The sequence below is a fragment of the Parambassis ranga genome, chromosome 21, assembly GCF_900634625.1.
Source record: "Parambassis ranga chromosome 21, fParRan2.1, whole genome shotgun sequence".
Lineage (NCBI taxonomy): Eukaryota > Metazoa > Chordata > Actinopteri > Ambassidae > Parambassis > Parambassis ranga.
Genome location: NC_041041.1, coordinates 319,195 through 345,702, shown reverse-complemented (window position 1 = coordinate 345,702; position 26,508 = coordinate 319,195). Strand labels below are relative to the sequence as shown.

The 26,508-nt window shown below is 46.3% G+C and overlaps 1 protein-coding gene across 1 annotated transcript in view; it reads right to left on the bottom strand.

Annotated features, from left to right (window-relative positions):
• ttn.1 (titin, tandem duplicate 1) overlaps positions 1–26,508 on the bottom strand; it is a 143,739-nt gene that overhangs the window by 25,231 nt on the left and 92,000 nt on the right. The window contains 24 exon segments of the mRNA XM_028433823.1: positions 26–17,377; positions 17,530–17,832; positions 17,921–18,508; positions 18,672–18,968; positions 19,050–19,247; positions 19,351–19,455; positions 19,643–19,950; positions 20,047–20,329; positions 20,408–20,695; positions 20,776–21,066; positions 21,173–21,460; positions 21,584–21,889; positions 21,967–22,269; positions 22,396–22,698; positions 22,826–23,113; positions 23,200–23,499; positions 23,593–23,895; positions 23,989–24,288; positions 24,398–24,673; positions 24,761–25,001; positions 25,096–25,259; positions 25,376–25,681; positions 25,796–26,080; positions 26,187–26,507. Coding sequence (XP_028289624.1) covers positions 26–17,377; positions 17,530–17,832; positions 17,921–18,508; positions 18,672–18,968; positions 19,050–19,247; positions 19,351–19,455; positions 19,643–19,950; positions 20,047–20,329; positions 20,408–20,695; positions 20,776–21,066; positions 21,173–21,460; positions 21,584–21,889; positions 21,967–22,269; positions 22,396–22,698; positions 22,826–23,113; positions 23,200–23,499; positions 23,593–23,895; positions 23,989–24,288; positions 24,398–24,673; positions 24,761–25,001; positions 25,096–25,259; positions 25,376–25,681; positions 25,796–26,080; positions 26,187–26,507 — 23,997 coding nt within the window.

Below are 26,508 nucleotides of genomic sequence, written 5' to 3'. Positions count from 1 at the left end.
CATAATTGATCATTTAATTTGTTACCTGTAATCTTTGTTCCAGCCTTGGCCTCCTGAGGGACACCCACTCCATACTCATTTTCACCAATAACTCTAAAATAATAGATGGCTCCTTCCTGCAAGTCCTCCACCTTGTAAGTCAGGGCATGGCAGTTGCTGGTCACAGACACCCAGGCCTTCTTACTGGCCTCACGTTTTTCTACATGGTATGCCTTCACTGCATCACCACCATCATTCTCTGGTGCCTCCCAGGTTAGGGTTGCAGAATCCCGGCTCACTGCTGAAACTTTAACATTGACTGGGGGTCCAGGAGAGTCAAGCACTTTGACAACCATCGGCAATGTTGCTTTTCCCAGTGGTGATTCAATAGTGACAGTGTACTCTCCAGAGTCATTTCTACTGGCCTTCTCAAGAGTCAGCAGAGTGCTGGATTCGGTTGATTCAATGGTACCTCTGACCTTTAGATCAACACCTTCCTTGGCCCAGGTTACCGATGGCACAGGTTTCCCTTTGAATGGTACATTGAGAGTGAATGCTGTGCCATGCTTTACAATAAGAACTTTACGCATCTCGATGTCAACGTCAAATGACGGCTCAGCAGTTCTGTCCATTGCTGCAGCAGGATCTGAATATGGGCTTCGCACACTGCTGCCAACTTTGTTAATTGCCTTGACAGAGAATTCATACTCTACATCAGTCTTTAATCCACTAATTGTGAATTCCAGGCTCTTGGTAAGCGGGATGGCCTCAACCCATCTTGCCAGTTCTTCAGGTGATTCTAGTTCCTCTTCTTCCTCCTCCTCCTCATACTCCTCTTCTTCTTCCTCAACTTCTGGCTCTGGTTTGCGGATATAGTCTCTGTACTCTACACTGTATCCAAGGATGGGAGCACCTCCATCCTCTGTTGGTGGTTTCCAGACAATAGACACACTGTCTGTGGTTGAACTGACAGTTTTCGGCTTGGTTGGACGAGAAGGAACAACCAGAGGATCTAGAGCTCTGAAAGTAGCAGATGGTTCACTTGGTGGACTTAGACCAGCTGCATTTTCAGCATATACTCTGAAGTCATACTCACAACCTTTGCGCAATTTGGTTGCTACTGTGATACATTCAACAACTAGGTCTCTGTTCACACGGACCCAGCGCATACCCGTCTTCTCACGCCGTTCTATCACATATCCAGTAACGGGACTGCCTCCATCACTGGCTGGCTTGCACCAGGTGAGGGTCATTGAATCACCAGTTATGTCAGTTACATCAACACTCATTGGAGCAGTGGCAAAAGTGTATGGATCTGTAACCTTTACGGTTTCACTCTCCAGAGCCTCACCAAGTCCATGCTTGTTAACAGCCAGAACCCTGAAGATATATTCATTGTCCTTCATCAAACCTGTTACTTTGAAGTATGTTTTTGTGACATCCCCCTTCACCAGCGTCCATGCCAAGCGGCTGGTTTCACGCTTCTCAACAACATAATGTGTAATAGGAGAACCACCCTCCTCCTGAGGAGGACCCCATGACAGAGTGCAGGTCGCAGCAGTAAGACCTGTAATCTGCAGAGGTCCTGCTGATGGACCTGGCTTATCTAAGATTACACAGTTTATTGGCATAGTAACTGTTCCACCAATATTCTGCAGAGTCAGGGCATACTGTCCAGAATCTCTCCTGATGCAGTCCTTCACAATGACGCATGTGCTAGTATCAGTTGAAAGAATCTGGATTCTGGCTCTCAGCTCAATGTCCTTGCCATCTTTGGTCCAAGAAATGACAGGAGCAGGACGTCCAGCAATGTCAGCGTTAATCTTAAGAGTTTCTCCTGCTTTCACCAACACGGTCTCCCTGAATTTGACATCCATCATAATGCGCGGTGGATCCACATCATCCTTGACAGTGATGGGGCCAGTGTTGTCTGATGGTATACTGAACAATCCAGCTGCATTCTTTGCAATGACACGGAAGTCATACTGGCTGTTCTCTGTAAGCCCAGTGACATCATAGTGGGTCTCAGGCACATTGGTAAAGTTGCACCTTGTCCACCGTCCTTCAGGGAGGTCTCTGCGTTCAATAATGTAGCCTGAAACCTTGGCTCCACCATCATATTCTGGTTTATCCCAAGACAAGGAGACAGATGTCCTGGTAACAGCAGTGACCACAGGTGTACCAGGAGGATCACAAGGATCTCTGGCTGCTACAGCTTCACAGGCCTTGCTGCATTTACCAATGCCAGCGATATTTTCAGCATAGACACGGAATTCATACATCAAGCCTTCTTCAATTCCATTGACTTTATATTCTGAATCTTTGATCATTCCTCTGTTCATCTTTGTCCAAAGAATGCTAGAACGCTCCTTCCTCTCCAGATGGTAACCCAGTACAGGACTGCCACCGTCAACAACTGGCTCATTCCAGGTCACCAACATGTAAGACTTGGTGGCCAACTTCACTATAGGTGTGGAAGGTGGTCCAGGCTGTTTGAAGTTATACTGAGCTGTGATTCCAGGTGAATCCAGATAGGTACTCTTTCCGTAGCGGTTAACTGCATAAATGCGGAATTGGTACTCTGCTCCATGTGTCAGACGGCCGGCCTTGAAAGATGTTCTGGCAACATTACTTGCAACCATCTGCCATTCCTGTGTGTTTGTGTCTCTCTTCTCCACGATGTAGTTGCTGATGCAGCAGCCACCATCATATTCTGGTGGGGACCAGGACAATGTGATACTGTCTGAGGTCACAGCATCCACTTTAATTCCTTTAGGTGGACCTGGTTTATCAAGGACTATGATACCAATGTCTGCTGTGACAGTTCCTGCTGTGTTGGCCAAAGTAATTTCATATTTGCCAACATGTTCTCTTCTAGCTTCTTTGATGATAATCTTGGATGCGGTTGCAGAGTTTAAGATGGTCACTGATGATGTCTGCTTCAGAGGGAGGCCATCCTTCTTCCAGGATACTACAGGCTTTGGCCTGCCTCTCACTGGAACCTCAAGTGTTAGGTCATCTCCAGCCTTCACACTGTATGTGGTAAACAGTAAATGGACAGATGGTTCAATGGCAACATCCTTTGCAACCACAGGCAGGCCGAGATCCTTTGGCTCACTCTTTCCCTTCTCATTGATTGCAACAACTCTGAACAAATAGGTGTCATTAGGAGTCAGATTAGCAACAGTTGCCTCTGGCACCTTGACAGTGCATGCAGTGCCCCATTTATCTCCAGTCTTAGGCTTAAACTCAACATTATAGCACATTACTTTGCTTCCACCATCGTGAGCAGGTTTGTCCCAAATCAGTGACACACTGGTCTTGGTCAAATCTACAAGAGTAACCTTGCTTGGTGGTAAAGGCACTTCAGACACTTTCACTTCTTTGGTTTCAACCATTTGTCCTTGGCCATATTCATTAACAGCACAGACTCTGAAGTAGAAGATTCCACCCTCAGGCAGGTCTTCAATCTTGAATGTGTTGGCTGTGCAGTTGCTGGTGACAGTAGTGTAGGCCTTCCTGACAGACTCTCTCTTTTCTACAATGTAATTTGTGATTTTAGAGCCACCATCTGTAAGTGGAGGATCCCAGGCAAGAGTCACAGAGTCCTTCTTGAGCTCCTTTACAGCAAAGTTTTGGGGTGCACTTGGTGTATCCAAGATTCTCACTGCAACAACAGCAGATTTTGTTCCACTGCTGTTCTCCAGTGTTAGTGAGTATTTACCACTGTCAAAGCGGTTAACACTGTCAATGACAAGCATGGTGTATGAGCTGGTGCTGTCAATCACGGCACGTTCTGTGAGTGTACCCTCAACCTTCTCCCATTTCACAGCAGGTGCAGGTCTTCCTCTGATAGTGACAAACAGACGAAGAGTTCCACCTGCACGGACAGATACCACCTTTCTGAGATCAGCATCAAGCTCTATTTCTGGAGCTTCTGACCGGTCTGAAGTAACCACTGTGCCATGGACATTAGCAGCCTCCCCAACTCCCTCTGAGTTAATAGCACAGACACGGAACTGGTACTCTACACCCTCCTTCAGGTCTGTAATGGTGGTTTTTGTGGCTTGAATGCCAGTGGGTGGTGTCCACATGGTCCATTCTTTTTCAACTACTGCTTCTACAGCAGGTGCTACCTCTGCCTCCTCTGTTGATTCAGGCATTGGTGTGTACTCTCTCATTTCAACGATGTAGCCCTTGATATAAGCTCCACCATCAAAGTCTGGTTTGCCCCAGGACAGAGACACAGAAGTCTTTGTAAAGTCTGTCACCTTAGGATGGTGTGGAGGTCCAGGTGGTGTTGTGGCATCACATGCTCTGTAGAACAGGGACAATTCACTGAAGTCTCCCATTCCAGCCTCATTCTCAGCAGCAACGCGGAACTCATAGAAGTGATCTGTCATCAGTCCAGTGACCTTGAAGTGGGTGTCAGTCAGCTTTTGTCTGTTACATTTTGTCCACCTCACACCATCTTTGTCACGTTTTTCAAGATGGTAGCTTCCAATGTCAGCTCCACCTGTCTGTTCTGGAGCAGCCCATGACAGAACCATAGAGTCCTTTGTAATCTGACTTGCCTCTGGAGTTCCAGGAGAACTCGGTGGCTTGTAAGGATTGCGTGCGATGATGGGTTCACTTTCAAGATAACTACCGGCACCATACTTGTTGACTGCCCTAACTCTGAAAATGTATTCATTTCCAGGGAGCAGATTTGCCACTTTGTGGTATAGACCCTTGATATCAGAGGCTACTACTGTCCAGGACAACCTGCTTGTCTCCCTCTTCTCCAAAATGTAGTGGCTGATGTTTGCTCCACCATCTAGAGCTGGCTCAGACCATGCAAGGATACACCTATCAGCCATGACTCCAGTCACTTTCATGGGCCCAGATGGTGCACTTGGCTTATCTAGGACTTTAACAGTTATTGGTATAGTTTTTGTACCACCCAGATTTTTGAGAACAAGGTCATAGTGGCCACAGTCAAGTTTGGTCACATCCTTAATAGTCATGGAGGCTCGTTTCTCTGTGGTTTTCACTTCAATGCGCAAGGCTTTATCCATTTCCTTGCCTTCTTTTAGCCAGACAACTTCAGGAATTGGTTTGCCGTAGATGTCTGCATCAAGAAGCAAGTTTTCTCCAGCACTGACAACTATGACCTCCTTGTATTTGGGATCCATTGAGGCTCTTGGTGGTTCAATTTCATCAGTAGCAGTGATTGGTCCAGAGGTGTCAGATGGCTCACTGAAGACTCCAGCTGCATTTCTTGCTATGACTCTGAATTCATACTGCTCATTCTCTGTCAGACCAGTGATGGTGTACTCAGTCTCAATAATGTTGGTAAAGTTTGCTCTTACCCAGCGCCCATCAGGGGAAGCAAGGTCCTTCCTTTCCACAATATATCCATTCACTTTGCTGCCACCATCATACTGAGGCTTAGTCCACTGAATCTTGATCAGGTTCTTAGAAATAGATACAGCTTCTGGAGCACCAGGAGGATCACATGGGTCACGCGCAACAAAGGATTCCGATACTTTACTGCATCTGCCGATGCCTACAATATTTTCACCATAAACTCTGAATTCATATCCAATGCCCTCCTCAAGATTGCAGATCTTGAACTGTGTATCAGTGATAAGAGTCTTGTTCAGTTTGTTCCACAGAATGCTGCTCCTCTCCTTACTTTCCAGATGGTAACCAATAACTGCACTTCCACCATCATTGACGGGCTCATTCCATTCAATGATCATCATTTCCTTAGTTGCTGATTTGACATACGGCGTTCCTGGAGGCCCAGGTGGTTTGTATGGATACTGAACCACAATGGCCTTCGAGTCCAGGGGTGTGCCTTTTCCGTATCTGTTTTCAGCTATGATTCTGAACTGGTATTCTGCACCAGTCTTGAGCTTGGTGACTTTGAAAGCAGTTCTAGCCAGCTGTGTGGTGACTGCCTGCCATGCTGTGCTGGTGGTGTCTCTCTTCTCCACAATATAATTCTTTACTTGACACCCGCCAGTGTACTCTGGTGGTTCCCAAGATAGATGGACAAAGGTATTGCTCACTTCAACAACTTTGACTGGACCACTTGGTGGACCAGGCTTGTCAAGAATAATGACAGACACGTCCTCAGTGACTGTGCTGACAGAATTAGTTGCTGTAATGGAGTATTTACCAAAGTCGTCCTTGCATGCCTCAGTAATTTGAATTCCTGTTGTTTGTGGAGTGTTTAGTACATTAACCCTTGATGTGACCTTTAACTGCTGGCCATCTTTGGTCCAGGTGACTTTAGGTTTGGGTCTGCCAAGCACAGGGAACTCCAACTTCAGGTCTTTTCCTGCCAGTACACTGTAAGTGTTGAACTGCATCTTAATACTTGGCTCCATGGTCATGTCACTGGCAACAACAGGTGCTGCAAGGGCCTTCGGTTCACTCTTTCCCTTCTCATTGTAAGCAATGATACGGAATAGATATTCTGTCCCAGCTGTGAGGCCTGTCACAGTGCCCTCACATACCTTTGTATTTGTGGCAACCCCCCACTTGTCTGCACCCTTTGGCTGCATCTCAATTAGATAGCCACCAATTCTACTGCCTCCATCATGCTCAGGTTTCTCCCAGGCCAGGGAGGCAGTGGTCTTTGTGATATCCGTGAGGAAGACCTTACCAACAGGCAGCGGTACCTCAGAGGCCTTTGAGGCTGTCTTTGTTTCAATTCCCTGACCAACTCCAAAGTCATTCTCAGCCATGACTCTGAAGTAGTACATAGCACCTTCAACCAAGTTCTCCACTTTGAACGATGTCTTGGTGCACTTTGTGGTCACATTTGCATAAGCCTTCCTGGTTGATTCCCGCTTGTCAATAACATAGTTCTTGATTTTGGATCCTCCATCGTTCAGAGGGGCATCCCATGCAAGTGTGACAGAATCCTTTTTGATTTCTTTAACAACAAGCTTCTGTGGTGCACTAGGTGTATCCAGGACCTTCACAGAGACCAGCTCAGACACTGAGCCACTGCTGTTGCTCAGGCTCAGGGTGTATTTTCCTGAGTCGCCCCTGTCACATGAGTCAATTGATAACTGTGTGAAGTTGAGAGCTTTCTCTACCACTGTCTTTTCAGTCAGGTCTCCCTCATCCTTAGTCCACTTGATCTCAGGTATTGGCCTACCCTTGAATGGAATATGGAGTTTAACTGATCCACCTGCTTTGACTACAATGCCCTTCCTCAGCTCAGAGTCAAGGTGGATCTCTGGTGCTTCCACTCTTTCCTCTGGCTTAGCTGTTCCAGAGAGAGCTGCTGGCTCTCCAACTCCCAGTTTGTTTAGCGCACACACCCGGATCTTGTACTGCTGACCATCAGTAAGTTGAGTAATTTCATATTTGTTGACACGCAAGCCAGTAGGGGGAGTAACTATGGTCCATTCCTCCTCTTCAGCCTTGCAGACCTCAACAATGTATCCTAGAATGGCGCTACCACCATCAGACAGCGGCTTACCCCATGACACTGTAATAGAACTCTTCGAAGAGTCAGTCACGTTTACATATGCTGGCGCACCCGGTTTGAACTTGGGATCACAGGCCTTGTAGTATGAACTTGGAAGGCTTGGTTCTCCTGCTCCAACTAAGTTCTCAGCAGCCACTCTGAACTCATACTCATGGTCTGTACTGAGGCCTGTAACTCTGAAGGAAAGATCAGTAACCCTTTGCCTGTTACATCTGGTCCACTTGATTCCAGTTCTGTCCTTTTTGTCAATGATGTAACTGGTAATCTCGCTGCCACCATCACTCTCAGGGGCAGACCAAGTAATGGTCATGCCATCATGGGTAATGTTGGTTATATCCTCAATGTGAGGGGAGCCAGGAGGAACAAATGGAGTCTTCATTATCACTCCACCAGACTCCAGTGGCTCACTGATGCCATAACTGTTAACTGCCATGACACGGAACATATACTCATTGCCCTCCAGTAATTTGGTGACTTTGTAGCTGGTGGACTCACAGCTGTTAGAAACAACAGTCCAAGCTAAACGGCTGGTCTCCCTTCTTTCAATGATGTAATGTGCAATAGGACTACCACCATCATGTAGAGGGGCACGCCATACCAGTGTGCATCTATCTTCAGCTACTCCAGTGATGTGCAGGGGTCCCTCACATTGGCAAGGCCTGTCCAGAACCACAACCTTGAATGGCACAGTTTCACTGCCAGCCTCATTTGTCAGCTGGAGGATGTAAGTTCCACCATCAATTCTAACAGCGTCCTTAATGACAATCATTGCATGGTTTTCTGTGTTTTTAATGTCTAGTCTGAGTGTATTTTCCACCAGTTTTTCATCCTTGAACCACTGGATCGTCGGCAGTGGCTTGCCACGGACATCAGCATCAAGCTTAAATGTCTCTCCAGCATTGATGGTAATGGTTTTGGTAAATGCAGGATCAATGGAGAATTTGGGTGCCTCCAACTTATCACTTGCAGTGATTGGTCCACTGTTGTATGATGGCTTGCTGACAGTGCCAACAGCATTTTTAGCAATGATTCTAAAGTCATACTGTGCATTTTCAGTCAGACCAGTGACAGTAAACTGGGTCTCAATCACATTAGTGAAGTTAGCTCTCACCCACCTGCCCTCTGGCAGGTCACGCTTCTCCACAATATAGCCTGTGATATTACTGCCACCATCATACTCTGGTTTAGTCCACTGAATGACAATGGTGTCTTTGGTCACATGGATGGCCTCTGGTGTGCCAGGGGGATCGCATGGGTCACGGGCAACACAGCCCTCAGAGACCTTGCTGCTCCTGCCAATGCCAACAATATTTTCTGCATAAACTCTGTACTCATACTCAATACCCTCTTCCAAGGGGTGACTCTTGAAAGTAGGTTCATGAATAAGTGTCTTGTTGATCTTGACCCAGAGAATGCTGTTTCTCTCTTTCCTTTCAAGATGATAGCCAAGAACAGGACTGCCTCCATCTGAGACAGGTTCATGCCACTCAACAATCTGGTGGTCCCTGGAGAGAGACGAGATAAACGGAGTACCTGGTGGGCCAGGCTCTCTGTATGGGTACTGAGCAACTACAGGAGATGAATCCAGACCATGACTCTTGCCATAGCGGTTCTGGGCAATTATTCTGAACTGGTACTCAGCTCCAGTCTTCAGTCTACTGACTTTGATAGTATTTCTGGCACAGTTGATGCTTACATTTTCCCATGTTGTTGTGGTAGTATCCCTCTTCTGCACAATGTAGTTTGAAATCGGGCTTCCACCATTGTGTTTTGGTGGGTCCCATGAAATAGTAACACTCTGTGTTGTAACTTCATCAAATCTCACTGGGCCAGTGGGGGGACCTGGCTTATCAAGTACAATGATTTCAACTGTTGTATCCTTCTTTCCAGCAGAGTTAGAAACATTAATACCATACATTCCACCATCATCACCTGCAGCCTCCTTGATGCTCAGGGTTGTATGTGTTGGTGTATTGATAATGTTAACTCTGGTGGTGAACTTCAAAGGAGCTCCATCTTTAGTCCATATGACAGTTGGTTTAGGGCGTCCAAAGATGGGAATGTCAATGTTCGTGTCTTTGCCCACATGGACACTGTAGCTGCTGAATGCTGGTCGGACATCAGGCTCAAAGACCAAATTCTTGGTCATCACTGGACCAGCAAGGACTTTGGGGTCACTCTTTCCCTTATCATTCATTGCTGTAATTCTGAAGAGATACTCATCCCCTGGGTTCAGATTGGAGACAGTGGTTTCCATTGTTTTGAATGTGTTAACACCAGACCATTTATCTTGGCCCTTTAACTGCACCTCAAGCAGGTACTGTATCACTCTGCTACCACCGTCATACTCGGGTTTCTCCCAGGCCAAAGAAATGCTTGTTTTGGTCTGATCTGTAACAATTAAATTCTTCGGACACTGGGGCACCTCTGACACCTTCAAAGGGTCAACAGTTGCTGCAGGCAGGCCAACACCATGTGCGTTCTCAGCAAGGACTCTGAAGTAGTAACTGCAGCCCTCCTGAAGAGACTCAATTTTCCAGGATAACTCGTGGCAATTTGTCACAACAGCTGCATATGTTTTGCGTGTGCTTTCTCTCTTTTCAATAATGTAATTCTTGATCTTGGATCCACCGTCCAATAGAGGTGGTTCCCAGGCCAGTGTTACTGATTGGTTTGTAATTTCTTTGACTTTAAGATTAACAGGGGCACTAGGTGTGTCAAGGACACGGACTACAACATATGCAGACTTGGTTCCGGAGGAGTTTTCTGCCGTGACTGTGTATTTTCCGCTGTCGTTTCTGTTCATTTTGTCAATCACAAGGGATGTGTAACTGCTGGTAACCTCTACCTGAGCAGTCTCCTTCAGGGAAGATTCATCTTTGTCCCACTTGATGGTGGGAGTGGGTCTTCCTTTGACAGGGATAAACAGTCTAAGGGAAGCACCAGCTTTAATGGTCACAATCTTTCTTAGTTCTGGGTCGATGTCAAGGTCTGGTTCTTCTGCCTTGTCCTGGGCAACAACAACTCCAGACACATCAGCATGCTCGCTGACTCCCACTTTGTTAATAGCACACACTCTAAACTTGTATGCCTGGTTTTCCTTCAGATTTGCAACTTCGAACTTGGTCTTCTTGACACCTGTTGGTGGTGTGCACATTGTCCATTCCTCAGTAGATGCAGGTGTGGCTTCTGCTTCTGCAGCAGGGGCTTCAGCTGGCTCTGCAGCTGGGGCTTCAGCTGGCTCTTCAGCTGGCACTGCTGGTTCTTTTGTAGTACAACACTCAACTATGTATCCCTGAATCTCACAACCTCCATCACAGGCAGGCTTTCCCCATGAAAGGAATACTGATGTTTTTGTAGTGTCAGTAACTCTTGGATTGTGTGGTGGACCTGGCCTGAAGACGGGATCAAGAGCTTTGTAGAAGACAGTGGCCGAGCTTGGCTCACTAACACCAACAGCATTCTCAGCTGCAACTCTGAATTCATAAATATGACTTTCCAGAAGACCAGTCACCTTGAAAGTTGAATCAGTCACTGTGTGCCTGTTGCATCGTGTCCACCTCACACCCTCTTTATCATGTTTTTCAATGATGAATCCAGTGATAGGACTTCCACCATCATCAGAAGGAATCTCCCATGTGAGCACCATTGAGTCCTTTTTAATATCTGAAACTTCTATGTTCTTGGGTGACTCAGGTGGGAGATAGGGATCTTTAATTATAACAGCTGCAGACTCAAGTGGTGCACCAACTCCAAACTTGTTGACAGCATGGACTCTGAAGATGTACTCATTTCCTTCCAGAAGCTTAGTAACCTTTAGACAAATATTCTCCACTTTGGGGTCCACAATAGTCCAGACTAGCCTGCTGGTCTCTCTTCTCTCCACAATGTAGTGAGAGATTTTGCTGCCACCATCATGTAGAGGTGGCTTCCATGCAAGGCAGCATCGATCTTTAGTTACTCCACTAACAACAAGAGGTCCTTGTGGTTCTCCAGGCTTATCTAGAACAACCACATTGACCTCTACAGCCTTTTCTCCTCCTGGATTTTTGAGCAACAGGGTGTACTGGCCTCCATCAGAGAGTTTAGCCTCTTTTACAGATATATAAGCTTTGGTGGGTGTGTTCTTGATTTCTCTATGAATGGTGTTGCCGAGTTCCTGCTCCCCCTTTATCCAGTGAATAGAGGGCAATGGTTTGCCATGAACATCTGCATCAATTTTGAAGTTTTCTCCAGCATTAACTACAACAGTCTGTGTGTACTCAGGGTCAATGCTGATGCGTGGTGGTTCAATCTCATCCCTGGCAGTGATGGGACCGGTGCTGTAAGAGGGCATACTGAAAACACCAGCGGCATTTCTGGCAATGACACGGAACTCATACTGACTGTCCTGCACCAATCCAGTTGCAACATATTCTGTCTCAATGACATTAGTGAAGTTAGCCTTTAGCCAACGACCCTCAGGAAGCTCTTTCTTTTCTACAATGTAGCCTGTAACCTTGGCACCACCATCATACTCAGGTTTGGTCCAAACAATGGTCACAGACTCCTTAGTGATCTTTGTGGCCTCTGGGGTACCAGGAGGATCACAAGGATCTCTGGCAACATGTCCCTCAGACACTTTGCTCACTTTACCTATTCCAACAATGTTTTCAGCATAAACTCTGTATTCATATTCCATTCCTGGCTCCAGACCTGTAGTCTTAAAGGTTTGGTCAGTGATTAGAGACTTGTTCAGTTTGACCCACAAGATGCTGTTTCTCTCCTTGCGCTCAAGATGGTATCCCAGGACAGTGCTTCCACCATCATTCACAGGTTCATTCCATGCCACCACCATACTGTCCTTGTTGCAGGCTGCAATTGTTGGTGTTCCAGGGGGTCCTGGAAGTTTGTAAGGGTATTGAGCGACAATACATTCTGATAGAAGAGCTGGACCTTTTCCATACCTGTTTTCTGCTGTTACTCTAAACTGATACTCAGAGCCAGTCTTTAACCTGCCTGCCTTAATTTTGGTCCTTGCTAGGTTTGGAGATACAACCATCCAGTTAGTTGTGGATGTGTCTCTCTTTTCCACAATGTAGTGTTTGATGGTGCAACCACCGTCGTATTCTGGTGGAATCCAGGAGATGGTAATGCTGTCAGAAGTAACCTCCTCTACCTTAACTGGACCACCAGGCTGGCCAGGTTTGTCAAGAACAACAATGCCAATGTCAGCTGTTGTTTCACCAGCTGTGTTGCTAAGTGTAATGAGGTAGTGTCCAACATCATCTTTAGCAGCCTCTTTTATGTTGAGGTTCAGCATTGTGACTGTGGCACCGAAGTTTACTCTAGTGGTTCTCTTTAGAGGCTGACCATCCTTTACCCAGGAGACAGCTGCTTTAGGACGTGCTACGTACGGAATGTCCACTGTCAGGTCTTCTCCTGCTAAAACACTGAATGTGTTGAACAGCATTTTAGCAACAGGTGCAATCACAAGATCTTTTACAATCACAGGAACACCAATTTGGCGTGGGTCACTAGTTCCTTTCTCGTTTCTTGCTGCTACCCGGAACATGTATTCTTCACCGGCATTCAGTCCACTAATAGTAGCTTCTGTTTCCTTTACAATCACAGCCTGGCTCCACTTATCAACACCCTTAGGCTGGATCTCAACAACATAACAGCCCACTCTGCTGCCACCATCATGCTCAGGCTTTTCCCAGCAGAGGGTGACGCTGTTTTTGGTAACATCCTTAAGGGTGATTTTACCAGGTGGCTGTGGCTTCTCAGATACCTTAACTGATTCACCGGTCTCAATGGGCATGCCTATGCCATATTCATTTTCAGCCAAAACTCTGAAGTAATAGTTGCATCCTTCCAGGAGCTGATCAACTGTGAAGGTGGTATGATGGCAGTTAGCATTGACTGTGGCATATGCTTTTCGGGTGGACTCACGTTTTTCAACAATATAGTTCTTAATCTTAACTCCTCCATCATTGACTGGTGGATCCCATGTCAGTGTGACAGACTCATTTGTCACAGCAGTGATTTTCAGATTCTGGGGAGCACTGGGTGTGTCAAGAACCCTGACTTGAACTGCCACTGTCTTGGTTCCAGAGCTGTTTTCAACAGTAAGATTATACTTTCCACTGTCAAATCTGTTGACATTTTCAATCACAAGTGATGTGTATGATGATGTACTGTCAATTGTTGCCCTCTCAACAGGTTCACCATCTCCTTTGGTCCACTTAGCCTGAGGAGCCGGTCTGCCTCTGATAGGCACAAACAGTCTCAGTGAGCAGCAAGCTCTAAGACTGATAACTTTACGGAGCTCAGCATCCAAATCTATCTCAGGTGGGAGTAGCCTGTCCTCTGCCTTAGGATTGCCAGGTACAGATGCTGCATCCCCAATTCCTTCACTGTTGACAGCAGAGATGTTGATTTTGTACTCCTGGTTTTCCTTCAGGTTAACAATAGTAAATGAGGTTGCAAGAAGACCTTCCTTGGGTGTGACAATTGTCCATTCCTCTTCTTCCTCCTTCTCAGATGGGATGCAGGTTTCCACAAAGTAACCAGTAATTTCAGAGCCACCATCATATACAGGTTTGTTCCAGGCAACAGTGATTGAGGACTTCGTTGTGTCTAAGATTCTGGGGTTGCATGGAGCTCCCGGCTTGTAAAGTGCATCAGTGGCCAGGTAGAATGGACTAGAGACACTTGGTGCACTCACTCCAGCAGCATTCTCAGCAGTTATTCTGAATTCATATTCATGTCCAGGAACAAGGCCTTTTGCATTGAACTGTAGATCTTTGACCTTCCTCTTGTTGCATTTGACCCAACGGAGGCCTATTCTGTCTTTCCTTTCAATATTGTAGTTGGTGATGGGAGTTCCACCATCACTCTTTGGTGCTTGCCACATAACAACCATTGAATCTTTAGAGATTGCTGTCACCTCAGGATTTTCTGGAGGGTCTGGAATCACATACGGGTTGTCGGCAATGGTGGGTTCTGATTCAAGTGTCTCACCAAGTCCGTATTTATTTACTGCCATAACCCTGAAAATGTATTCATTTCCTTTGAGCAGCTTGTTCACTTTGAATTGTGTAGTTTGCAGGTCAGAAACCACATTGGTCCAAACCAGTCTGCTTGATTCACGCTTCTCAACTACATATCCTTCAATCTTGGCACCGCCATCATCCTCAGGTGGAGCCCAGGTAAGTACACAGTTGTCAGCTGTGACATCAGACACTTTAAGGGGTCCAACTGGTGGCCCAGGTCTGTCAAGCACTTTAACATTAAAGACGTGTTTTGCAAATCCACCAACATTCGTGGCTGTCAAAACAAATTCTCCTCCATCTGATCTGACAGAGTCCTTGTTGGTCAGAGTGGTAGTCAGTTCAGTGAACTTTATTTCAAGTTTCATTGTGTTCTCGATCTCCTTCCCATTCTTTGTCCAAACCATAGATGGGGTAGGTTGACCAGCAATGTCAGCATCAAGCTTGAAGGACTCTCCTGCCTTCAGCAGGACAACATCCTTAAAGATAGCATCAACCATAATGCGTGGCTCAATAATGTCATCTTTGCAGGTAATTGGGTCTGAGGGCTCAGAGGGGATGCTCACTGCACCTGCCGAGTTTCTGGCTATAACACGGAACTCATAAGAGGCATCCTGAGTCAGTCCACTGACAGTGAATACTGTCTCAATGATGTTGGTGAAGTTGGCTCTGATCCAGCGGCCGGTAGGTAGCTCTCTCTTCTCTACTGTGTATCCAGTGATTTTGAAGCCACCGTCGTACTCAGGCTTTGTCCATTGAATAGTGATGACATTCTTGTTGACAAATATTGGAACAGGCTGACCTGGTGGGTCTACAGGGTCCAAGGCAAGAATTGCCTCAGAGGCCTTGCTAGGTTTACCAATTCCAGCCATGTTTTCAGCCATGACACGGAACTCATAAGCAACTCCATCTTCAAGCCCTGTGGATTTAAAGATGTTTCCTTTCACAATACCCTTGCTGATCTTCTGCCACATGATGCTGCTTCTTTCTTTCCTCTCAACATGATAACCAATAACTTCATTTCCACCATCAGACACAGGCTCATTCCAGCCAATTGTGATTGAGTCCTTAGTGAAGGCAACAACATTGGGAGTGCCAGGAGGTCCAGGAGCTTTGAATGGATATGCAGCCACTACTGCCTCTGATGTGATGGGAGGTCCAACACCATATCTGTTCTTAGCTTTTACTCTGAACTGGTACTCTGATCCAGTGGTCAACCGGATGGCTTTGAACATTGTGCGGATGATGGTGGAAGATAGCTCGGTCCATGTTTGAGAAGTGGTGTCTCTTATCTCAATCACATAGTTGTTGATGGGAACACCTCCATCATTCTCAGGAGGTTCCCATGAGAAGACACAATAGGTACGAGATATCTCCACAATTTTAACTGGTCCTTTGGGTGGACCTGGCACATCGTGTACTTTGACAAAGATGTTGTCTGTCACAGATCCAACAATGTTCTTTGCAGTCATGCTGTATACACCACTGTCGGCTCTGGTGCATTCACCGATGCTGATAATGACTGTGGCAGCAGTGGTTTCCACGTTGGTTCTCTGAGTGAGCTTCAGAGCTGCTCCATCCTTCTGCCAAGACACAGTTGGTTTGGGACGTCCCATAACAGGAATTTCCACCTTGATGTCATCTCCTGCTTTGGCAATAACAGTCTTCTGACATACGCCACGCAGGTCAAACTCTGGCAGAGAAGTCGACTCCTTGACAACAATGGGTTTGCTCTCACGTGGAATGCTTCTACCGGAGTGGTTGACAGCCATTACACGGAAAATGTACTCCTCGTTCTCATTGAGATTCTTCACTGTGAAATCCATGGTTTTGACCGTTGTGACATGAGCCCACTGGTCAGTTCCCTTCTTCTGGGCTTCCAGGACATATCCAGTAATTCTGCTTCCACCATCATACTTGGGTTTGGTCCACGTCAGGCTCACTGAGCTCTTAGTTATGTCAGTTGGAATAATGCTTTCTGGAGGAGTTGGTACCTGGGATGCACGAATTGGATCAGCAGTTTCTACTGCCTCACCAATGCCATACTCGTTCTCAGCAGACACCCGGAAATAATACTCACAGCCTTCACCCAGGTCGCCAATTCTGACTGACGTGGTTGGGCATTGCATGACAGCCATGGCAAAAGCTTTGCGGGTTGATTCTCTCTTCTCAATGAGGTAGTTTGTAATTTTGGCTCCACCATCAATCAGAGGCATCTCCCACTGAAGTGTAATGCTTTCCTTGTCAATCTTGATTGGTTTAAGGTTAAGAGGAGGTCCGGGTGAATCTAGAACCCTCACATGTATATCAGCACTCTTCTTTCCAGCAGAGTTTTCTAGGGTTAGCTCATATTTGCCTGCATCAATCCTGGAACTCTCAGGAATGATCAGCATTGTAAATGATTCTGTGCTATCTATCACAGCTCTTGGGACAGGGCCTCCTTCCTTGGTCCAGGTGACTGTAGGTGTAGGGCGTCCCTTGATTGGCACAAAGAGGCGAATGGAGCAGCCAGCTCGGACAACAAGGGTTCTTCTCAGCTCAATATCAAGCTCCAAATCAGGTTCAGCTGCGCGCTCCACAATCTCAACCAGTTCTTGTGTTTCAGCAGGTTCACCCACCCCCTTAGCATTCACAGCACTAATTCTGAAGTAGTATTTTGTGCCTGTTTCCAACTCAGGAACAACAAATTCTGTGATCCTAAGTGGAGACGAAGGAGTGTCCTTGACCCAGTCTTCTGTTCCTTCCTTCTTGTGCTCAATCACATAACCAGTTACGTCAAGCCCACCATTATCAAGAGGTTTTCCCCAGTTCAGAGTGGCTGTGGTTTTGGTGGTGTCGGTAACTCTTGGATTGACTGGAGGTCCAGGTGGATCTGCCATATATAACACAAGTGGTTAATGACATGTAAAAACAATATGATAAACACAATTCTGAATAAATATTTGATTTTGTTAAAGCATTTATGAAGCTATAATAATATTAAGTTTTAAAGGCCCACATGCCTTTTACAGCCAAAACACTTACAGGCAGCAACTATTGTTCTGACCACCATGGATGGTTCACTTGGCTCTCCAACTCCAGCTCTGTTCTCAGCAAGAACACGGAACTCATACTCCACACCTTCAGTGAGACCTGTAACCTCATAGCTGAGCTCAGTAATGGACTTCTTGGAAGCCCTGACCCATCTCATAGCCTTCTTCTCCCTCTTCTCAACACTGTAACCTATGATGTCACTTCCACCATCATCAGCTGGTCTTCTCCAGGTCACTGTGACTGAATGTCCATTGACCTTCTCAACCTCTGGTTTAGATGGTGGACCAGGAGGACCTACACACACAGATGACAGACATGCATTCATAATTGTAGGCAGGTAATCATAGAGAGGCACTGAAAAGCTTAAAGTCAGCATACATACCGAATCTATCAACCATCTTGACTGCCTCAGAGTGAGATGGCTCACTGGCACCGTACTGGTTAATGGCAGAGACTCTGAAGTAGTACTCATTGCCCTGGATGAGCTTGTTGGCCACATAGTGACAATCAATGACCTTCTCTTCCAGGACAGTCCACAACAAGCGGCTAGTCTCCCTCTTCTCCAGGGTATAATACTTGATAGGAGAGCCTCCGTCCTCAGTTGGAGCTGTCCAGGTAAGAGTCACCTTCTCAGATGAGACACCAGTGCATTCAATGGGTCCAGGAGAACTTGGAACATCCAGAACTTTGACCTTAACTGTTTCTTCTTTTACACCGAAGGGGTTGCTGGCCGTGATTATGTACTCTCCAGAGTCCTTCCTGCCAGCGTATTTGATGGACAGGGTGGAGGATGTTGCAGTGGTCTCAATATGTACAAGGTCAGAGGGTTTGAAATACTTCCCTCCCTTTGACCAGCATGAGGTTGGTGCAGGTTTGCCTAATATGCTTGTGGCAGTGATGACAATTGTGTCACCAGCTCGGACTGTCAGACCCTCCATTACTTGAGCATCAATAGTAATGGTAGGTGCAGCTGTTGAAGGAAATTAGAAAATTATTTTCCCCTCGGGGATAAATAAAGTAATTCTCTTTGATTAAATGATTAAAGCTTCCAACAGTTCTGTATAGTTTTATAGTATAGTTTAGTCTGTCTGACTTTCAGAGAGTTTTGACAACAGGTACTGGTTCAAACTCACCATATTCATCTCTGCAGATGATAGTGTCTGTCTGGTCAGAAGGTGGGCTGAGAGCACCGGCAGCATTTTTGGCTCTGATCCTGAACTCATACTTGCAGCCTTCCTGCAGGTCAGTGACGGTGAACGCTGGTTCCACAACATTCACATTGTTGGCCTTCATCCAGATCTTAGAGGGTAGATCTCGTCTCTCAACAATGTAGCCGGTCAGCCTGTGGCCACCATCGAACTGTGGCTCAGTCCATTGGAGGGTCACGGTGCTCCTGGTAATGTTGATTACATCAGGTTTTCCAGGTGCATCTATAGATATGGACATAAAAATAGAAATTATTTTTTGCTTACTTATAGAATAAGGATTTATCACATTTGTGTGCTACTTACCGATGGGATCTAGGGCCACCTGTGGGTCAGTGGGGGCGCTAGGCCTGCCGATGCCAGCCAGATTTATTGCCATAACTCTGAATTCATACTCCAGACCTTCTGTCAGCCCAGTTACTTTGTGTTCCTTCATTCTCAAGGCAGCAGGGCTTGCCCTCTTCCACAACATACTGTTCCTCTCTTTGAACTCAGCATGGTAGCCTGGACAAGGTACCAGAGGAACAAAAACAACATGAGGCATGTAACACACTGCTCATATTAAGTAAGGATAATAATGTTGTTTGACGGTTCAGGCAGGCTGTACCTGTGATTGGAGATCCTCCAGTTTTTCTGGGGTCAGACCAGGCTAGGTAGGCAGAGTTGTGGCGCATGCTCATGATCTGTGGCGGAGCTGGAGCATCAGGAACATCTGTAGAAACACAGTAATGAGTGTTTCACAGTTAGGAAGAGTGCAGCATTTAAGATTAAGAAACCCTTTAATTGTCCCGCCATGGGGTAAAGATACAGCATAAAAAATACTAATATTACAATGCAATAGATAGATAGAAGTAGACTATACAGAGTTAAATAATTTAAATTCATATGCAGTCACTTACTGAATGGATGTTTAGCTACGAGCGGCTCAGACTTGAGTCCCTCTCCGACGCCGTACTTGTTCTCAGCACACACTCTGAAGATGTACTCTGTGCCCTCATGGAGCCCGGTCACCCTCATTGTGTTGGTCTCCACAGCAGAAGACACAGTCACCCACATGTTTGTGATAGAGTCCCTCTTTTCCAGGATGTAGTTGGTAATCTCAGAGCCACCATCATCCTTGGGAGCGCCCCACCTCAGTGTTGCACCATCAGCAGTAACATCTTTAAATTTAATTGGTCCAACGGAGATGCCAGGTTTACCCACGACCCTAATAAGAGAAGGATGGATTATTTACATATTTGTTATGATGATATAGCCAGAGAAACACCATACACTTCATTATTAAATGCTAAGTGATTCAAACCTGATGAAGATGGTGGACTCCTTGCTTCCGGCACTGTTTCTCAGGGTGATGGTGTATTTAGAAGCATCCGCTCTCTGGCAGTCCCTGATCAGGAGGGTGGTGTTGACTGCAGTAGACTCGGCACATACCCGGCCTGTGTCTTTCAGGTCTTCATCATCCCCCTTCTTCCAGGAGACCTTTGGTGTAGGTTTGCCAATAATTGGAATTTTGAGACGGACTGTACTGCCTTCTTTTGCAATGTAGCACATGTTGGGCAGCTCCCTCAAGTCACAGGTGGGATAAACTTCACAGGGGAGAAAAACACATTAATTTGAATGATTTCAAAAGCATTGATTTTGTTTTAAAAAATGCTGACACTCACTGATCTGGTCCTTGGCAGTCACCGTCAGCTCCTTGGCAGTACCCTCTCCTGAGTCATTCACAGCTTTGACTCTATAGGTGTACTCTCTGCCCTCCATCAAGTCCTTGGCACTGTACTGCATGTTCTTGGACCTCATTAGCTCCTTGTACTTGTCATCACCATTGAGAACCTCCAGCACATAACAGGTGATCCGACTACCACCATCAGTGAGTGGTTTCTTCCAGCTTAGAGTGCAAGAGTCCTTGGTAACCAGCAAAGTCTTGAAGTCCATCACAGGGCCAGGTTCCTCTGAAAAAGTAAAAGTAAATGTAGTGAGTATGACTTTTACAAGAATGGAAACCAAGCAGAAATGTTGTTATTGAGTCTACCTGATGCTCTGACTGCATCCGCTGTCTCACAGTGCTCTCCAGCACCAAACTGGTTCACTGCAGACACTCTGAAACAATAGGAGCGTCCAGCATCAAGGTCTGGAACCTTGAAAGATGTCTTGGTACAGTTGTTGGAGACGAGGGACCAGGCCTTCCTCTCAGTGTCACGTTTCTCCACAATGTAGTGAGTGACCTCAGATCCACCATCAATAAGAGGAGCATCCCAGTAGATGGAGGCACTGTCCTTCGATGTCTCCTTTACCATCAGGTTCACTGGTGGTCCAGGAGTGTCTGGAAACACACAAAACTTTAAAACAGAGTGTCTTGAAAAATGAACCTAAATCTTTTATGTTTCAGGACAGATTCTTTGTTGTGAAACCCTTCAGTAGCTACTGACCAATAACTTTAACCACAATGGTGTACATCTTCATGCCAGCTGAACTCTCAAGGTTCAGGATGTATTTGCCAGCATCGTATCTGTTAACTTTCTCCACCATCACCATGGTGTCAGTGCTGCTGGATTTGATGATGATGCCCTGGCGGTCTTTGATGTTGGTGTTCATCTTTGCCCAAGTGATCCTGGGAACTGGGCGGCCCTTGATGGTGGCCTGAAGCCTCATGGTGGCACCAGCATTTAACTCCAGTCCCTCCTTCAGCTCTGCACTGAGTTCTGCCTCAGGAGCAACTGCACAAACACACAAATTTTAAGTGAAAAAGTGAGAAGTCTTATTTTTGTTATTACATCTGCAAAGTCAATTAAATTTGTCACATGAGTAAAAATCAGGAGTAAGCATTACTGTGTACTAACCAATGATGTCCTTAGCAACATGTTTGCCAGGTACTTCAACTGGCTCACTGAAGCCTACTTTGTTGACAGCAGTGATGCGGCACTGGTACTCTGACTTGTCAATGAGGTTTTGGATTATGTAGCTGGTGTCTTGCAGGTTCCTGGGGACATTACAGCGAATCCAGTCTGCAGTGTCAGTCCTCTTGCACTCTACTAGGTATCCAAGAATGGGGCTTCCACCATTGCTGGCAGGGGCTGTCCAGGTTAGAGAGATGGTGCTGTGGGTGGTGTCAGTCACACTAGGATTCAGAACAGGTCCAGGGGGTGCTGAGGAAGAGAACAGCAATTATGTTTGAATGTTAAACAAAGATCTGTGCATTTAGTTCAGATGTAGTGATACTCACTGATTGGATTCTGTGCAGTGGTGCCAGCAGAGGGCTCACTGGGTGTGCCAAGCCCAGCGATGTTGGTGGCAGTGACTCTGAACTCATACTCGACTCCCTCTGTGAGGCCAGTCATTTCCAGGGTCCTCTCTGTCATAGGCTTCCTGTTCAGCTTGGTCCAGTTCATCTCCTTGGTCTCTTTCTTCTCCAGCATGTATCCCAGGATGGGAGACTTTCCATCATCAGCAGGCTCCTTCCAGCTCACAGTCATGCAGTCTTTGGTCACATTGGTTATAACTGGTGCTTCACAAGGGCCAGGGACAGCTGTAAGACAAATCAAACACATCAACTTTAAATTTTTAGTTTAAGTTTTAGGTTAGATACTTAAAATTGATCTTAAGCAACCAAATGTCTTTGTATGATAGGTGAGCTATTTGAATTAAGACTTACTGAATGGGTTCTTGGCGATAACAGGATTGGTAATCAGGGCATCTCCAACTCCCCACATGTTTTCAGCACGGATACGGAACTGGTACTCGTGACCCTCAATGAGCTTCTCTACATTGAACTCAAGGACATCGCCCTTGATCTTGGAGGAGACCAGGGCCCAGTTAGCTCGGCTGGTCTCACGCTTGTCCAGAATATAGTTGCTGATATTGGCGCCGCCGTCTTTCAGAGGAGGTTCCCAAGACACCTTGACACTGGTGGCGAAAACCTCAGTGTATTTGGCAGTGGTAGGAGGCCCAGGCACATCTGAAGAGAAAGAAAGCCAGTCAGGTAATTATTACCAAAAATTGTGTTCACATCCTACAGCTTACAGTGAATGACATCAAGCTTGCACTTTGGTCGACTTTCTTAAAGAACACACAAGAGTACTCACCAAGAACGTTCAGCTGGATCTCAGCAGTCTTGGAGCCGCTGGCATTCTCAGCCGAGATTGTGTACGTTCCTGTGTGCTCCTTTGTAACTGCTGTCATTTCCAGCTGGAAGTGATTCCTCTGCTGGGTGATGACCTGACCCTCACCTGACTTTAAGCTATCATCACCTATCTTCCAGGTCACTCTGGGCATGGGTTTACCAAACACCTCAGCCTCCAGGAGAACTGTGGTTCCAGCTTTCACCTTCAGACCCTTCTGCATTCTGGCATTGAGCTCCACTCTTGGAGGAACTGTGGAAGATGACATGAAGAAAAAAATAAATACTTAAAACAATAATGCATCTTTTTGCAATGACTGCTCAGTCAAAACCCCTCACCATTCTCAGCACAGACAAGAATTGGGTCTGTGGGCTCAGAGGGTTTGCTCATGTTGACAGCAGTTTTGGCAATGACTCTGAACTGGTACTGCAGGTCTCGCTCCAGGCCTGTTACTGTATACTCCTCCCTTGGTACATTCTGGCTGCTGGTGTTGCAGCGTATCCAAGTGTCTCCTGGAACCCGCATTGCCTCAACATAGTAGCCAATGATCTTGCTTCCACCATCATTTTTTGGACGGGTCCAAACCAGAGTGACAGAGTTCTTAGTTACATCCAGCACTTCAGGTTTACCTGGTGTGTCTATAGCACAAAACGGACATATGAGTGAAAATAAGGGACACATCTAAGTGAATAAAATCATGCTTGTTGCAAATGTGCTGTTGTCAAACCTACCAACAGGCGTTCTAGCAGTGACAAAGTCAGTCTTCTTGCTTGGTTTACCCTGGCCAGCACGGTTGATGGCAGACACTCTGAAGGTGTATTCTAGGCCCTCAATGAGGCCGGCACACGGGTACTCCGTGGTGCGGACAACAGTGTCGTTGGCTTTCACCCACAGCAAACTGTTCCTCTCCTTTCGCTCGATATAGTAACCAGTGATGGGACTGCCACCGTCACTCTCTGGCTTATCCCAGGCAACAAACATGCAATCCTTGTTGGTTTTGTTGATGCGGCAGTTGAGGGGCTCACCAGGAACATCTAGTGACAAAAAATCATGTTAATGGTCTGTAATAGACACTCACGGGGTCTTACATCTAAAGTTAACCAAGGTCTGCCCTCAGTTCAACTCACCAAATGGGAACTTAGCAATCATTCTGTCAGACTGAACGGGATCTGAGACACCAAAGCGGTTCTCAGCACGGATGCGGAACACATACTCCTTCCCAGGGATGAGTTTTCCCAGCCTACAATTGGTTTTTGTACAGGAAGAAACAGCAGTCACCCAGTCACCTCTAGTGACATCACATTTTTCCACTACATAGTTGGTGATATTGCTGCCTCCATCCTCTAGTGGTTTATTCCAGGACAGGGAGCAAGCATCAGAGTCAATGTCGCTGATCTCCACCGGGCCCTCGGGAGGACCAGGGATGTCTGAAATACACAGAAGAGTGAGATAAAGTTAGATTCATGTTCTTTGTCCATTAACATTTGATATGAATCTATGGGTGACACCTCTGACACCCATCTAGGTGACACTGACCTCTGATGACGATCTTCAGAGTCTGTGACACCTTTGCAGAACTGTTCTCAGCCACCAGGCTATACTCTCCACTGTCTGTCCTTGACACATCTTTGATGATCAGGACACACAAGTTGCCAGACTGGTGCACAGCCAGGCGACTGGATGGGACCACTGCAGTATCCCCACGCATCCACTTGCAGGTCGGGGCAGGTTTTCCAGATACGATTGCCTCCACTCTGAGTTTGGCTCCGGCTCTGGCACCTGCTGTTTCTGGCATGACGATCTTTGGTTCCACTGTGGAAGGGTACATGAGATTTAGACTCATTACACAAAGAGACATTCTGATAACAAATAACCATCCTGATAACACTGCCAACTTACACATCTGTTCTTTGACCTCAATTGGCTCTCTGGTCTCGGTGAACAAGCTCAGACCCATGATGTTCTTGGCAGCTACTCTGAACTTGTACCTCTTTCCCTCCTTCAGGCCGCTGACATTGATTGTCAAACCTTTAACTGTGGTATAAGCATTCCAGACTTCTTTTTCAGGTTCAGCCTCCTCTTCCTCCTCTACCACAGGAGGTGGGGGTGGTGGTGGAGGAGCTTCCTCTCCTTCAGCAACCTGAGGACATTGGACAAGATGGTACAGCTTAATACCAATACTTTGCACAAGTACATTTCAATTAGATGAAAAAGAGTTTGGTCACATGACAAACCTCTACAGGTGCTGGTGGCTCTGGAGGTGGTTTGACCTCAATGTACTCAATCACATAACCATCAATCTTGGCACCGCCATCACTTGCAGGCTTTACCCAGCCGATCACAGCACTGTTCTTTGTGATCTCCAGAACTTCAATCTTCTGACAAGGATCTGGTTTACCTAAAAATGAAGCCAGAGAGTTGTGATCAAGTGTTTCTAATGGTTAACAGAAAAAAATCACAATGGACAAATGCAAGCTGTGCATCAGCGTCCTGATGTCAAAAGATGATACGTACTGACAGGATCAGAGGCCACATAAGAAGTAGGTGTCACTTTGGCAACTCCAGAACCATATTCATTGACAGCTGTGACTCTGAAATAATACTCTGTGCCTGGCATCAAACCGGTGACTTTGAAGGGAACTTTGTCCAGCGCAACTTCAGCTTTAACAATGGCCCACGTCTTGCGGTCAATCTCTCTCTTCTCGACAATGTAGTGTGTGATGTCACTGCCACCATTTATCTCTGGTGGATTCCAGGAGAGCATTGTTGATGTCTGTTTAATGTCTGTCGCTTCGAGATTCTGCACAGGTCCAGGAGTGTCTGTTAGGAAAAAAAACTAATTTATTTAGGTTTTTTGTGATTTCACTAAACTAGTGCAGTCAGATGGCTTGTTGAGTAAATTTTATGAAACATCAAAAGAATATGAGACCTTACCCAACACCTTAACAGCGACAAACACAGCCTTCTCTCCAGCAACGCTTTTCAGACTCAGACAGTATTTGCCAGAGTCGTCACGGGTGCTGTCGGGAATGACCAGGAAGGTCATGGTGTCGATAAGGTCGACTTTGCCTTTCCTGACCACATTGTCAACACCCATCCTCCTCCAAGTGACCTTGGGAGGGGGCCTTCCCCTGATGGTGGCACATAGTCGGATGGGACATCCAGCTCTCACTGTCAGTCCCTGCTTCAGGTTGGCATCCAAGTCAATCTCTGGTGCCTCTGTTAAAAAAAACAGTATATATGTGAACATCTTAATGCTAAATAATCCAATGTAGCAAGACTCGATTTTCTAGTTAACTCTTCTCTATATAAATCCAGTCCTTACCTAGAATCTCCTTGGGAATTACAGCTCCTTCCAGGTTGCAGGGCAGGCTTATGCCCACCTGGTTCTGAGCCGATACCCGGAATTCATACATAAGATTCTCATCCAGACTTGTAACTGTGAACTCGCACACAATCAGCTGAGCTGCCACGTTGCATCTCTTCCAGCCATCATCTCCTTTCTTTGCACTTCCCTGCACTCTCATCTCCACAACGTAACCAATGAGGGGAGCGCCACCATCAGACACAGGCTTGGTCCAGCCCAGAGAGACTGTGGATTTGGTGCTGTCCACGACCTTCAAGTTAGTAGGAGGTGCAGGAGGCTC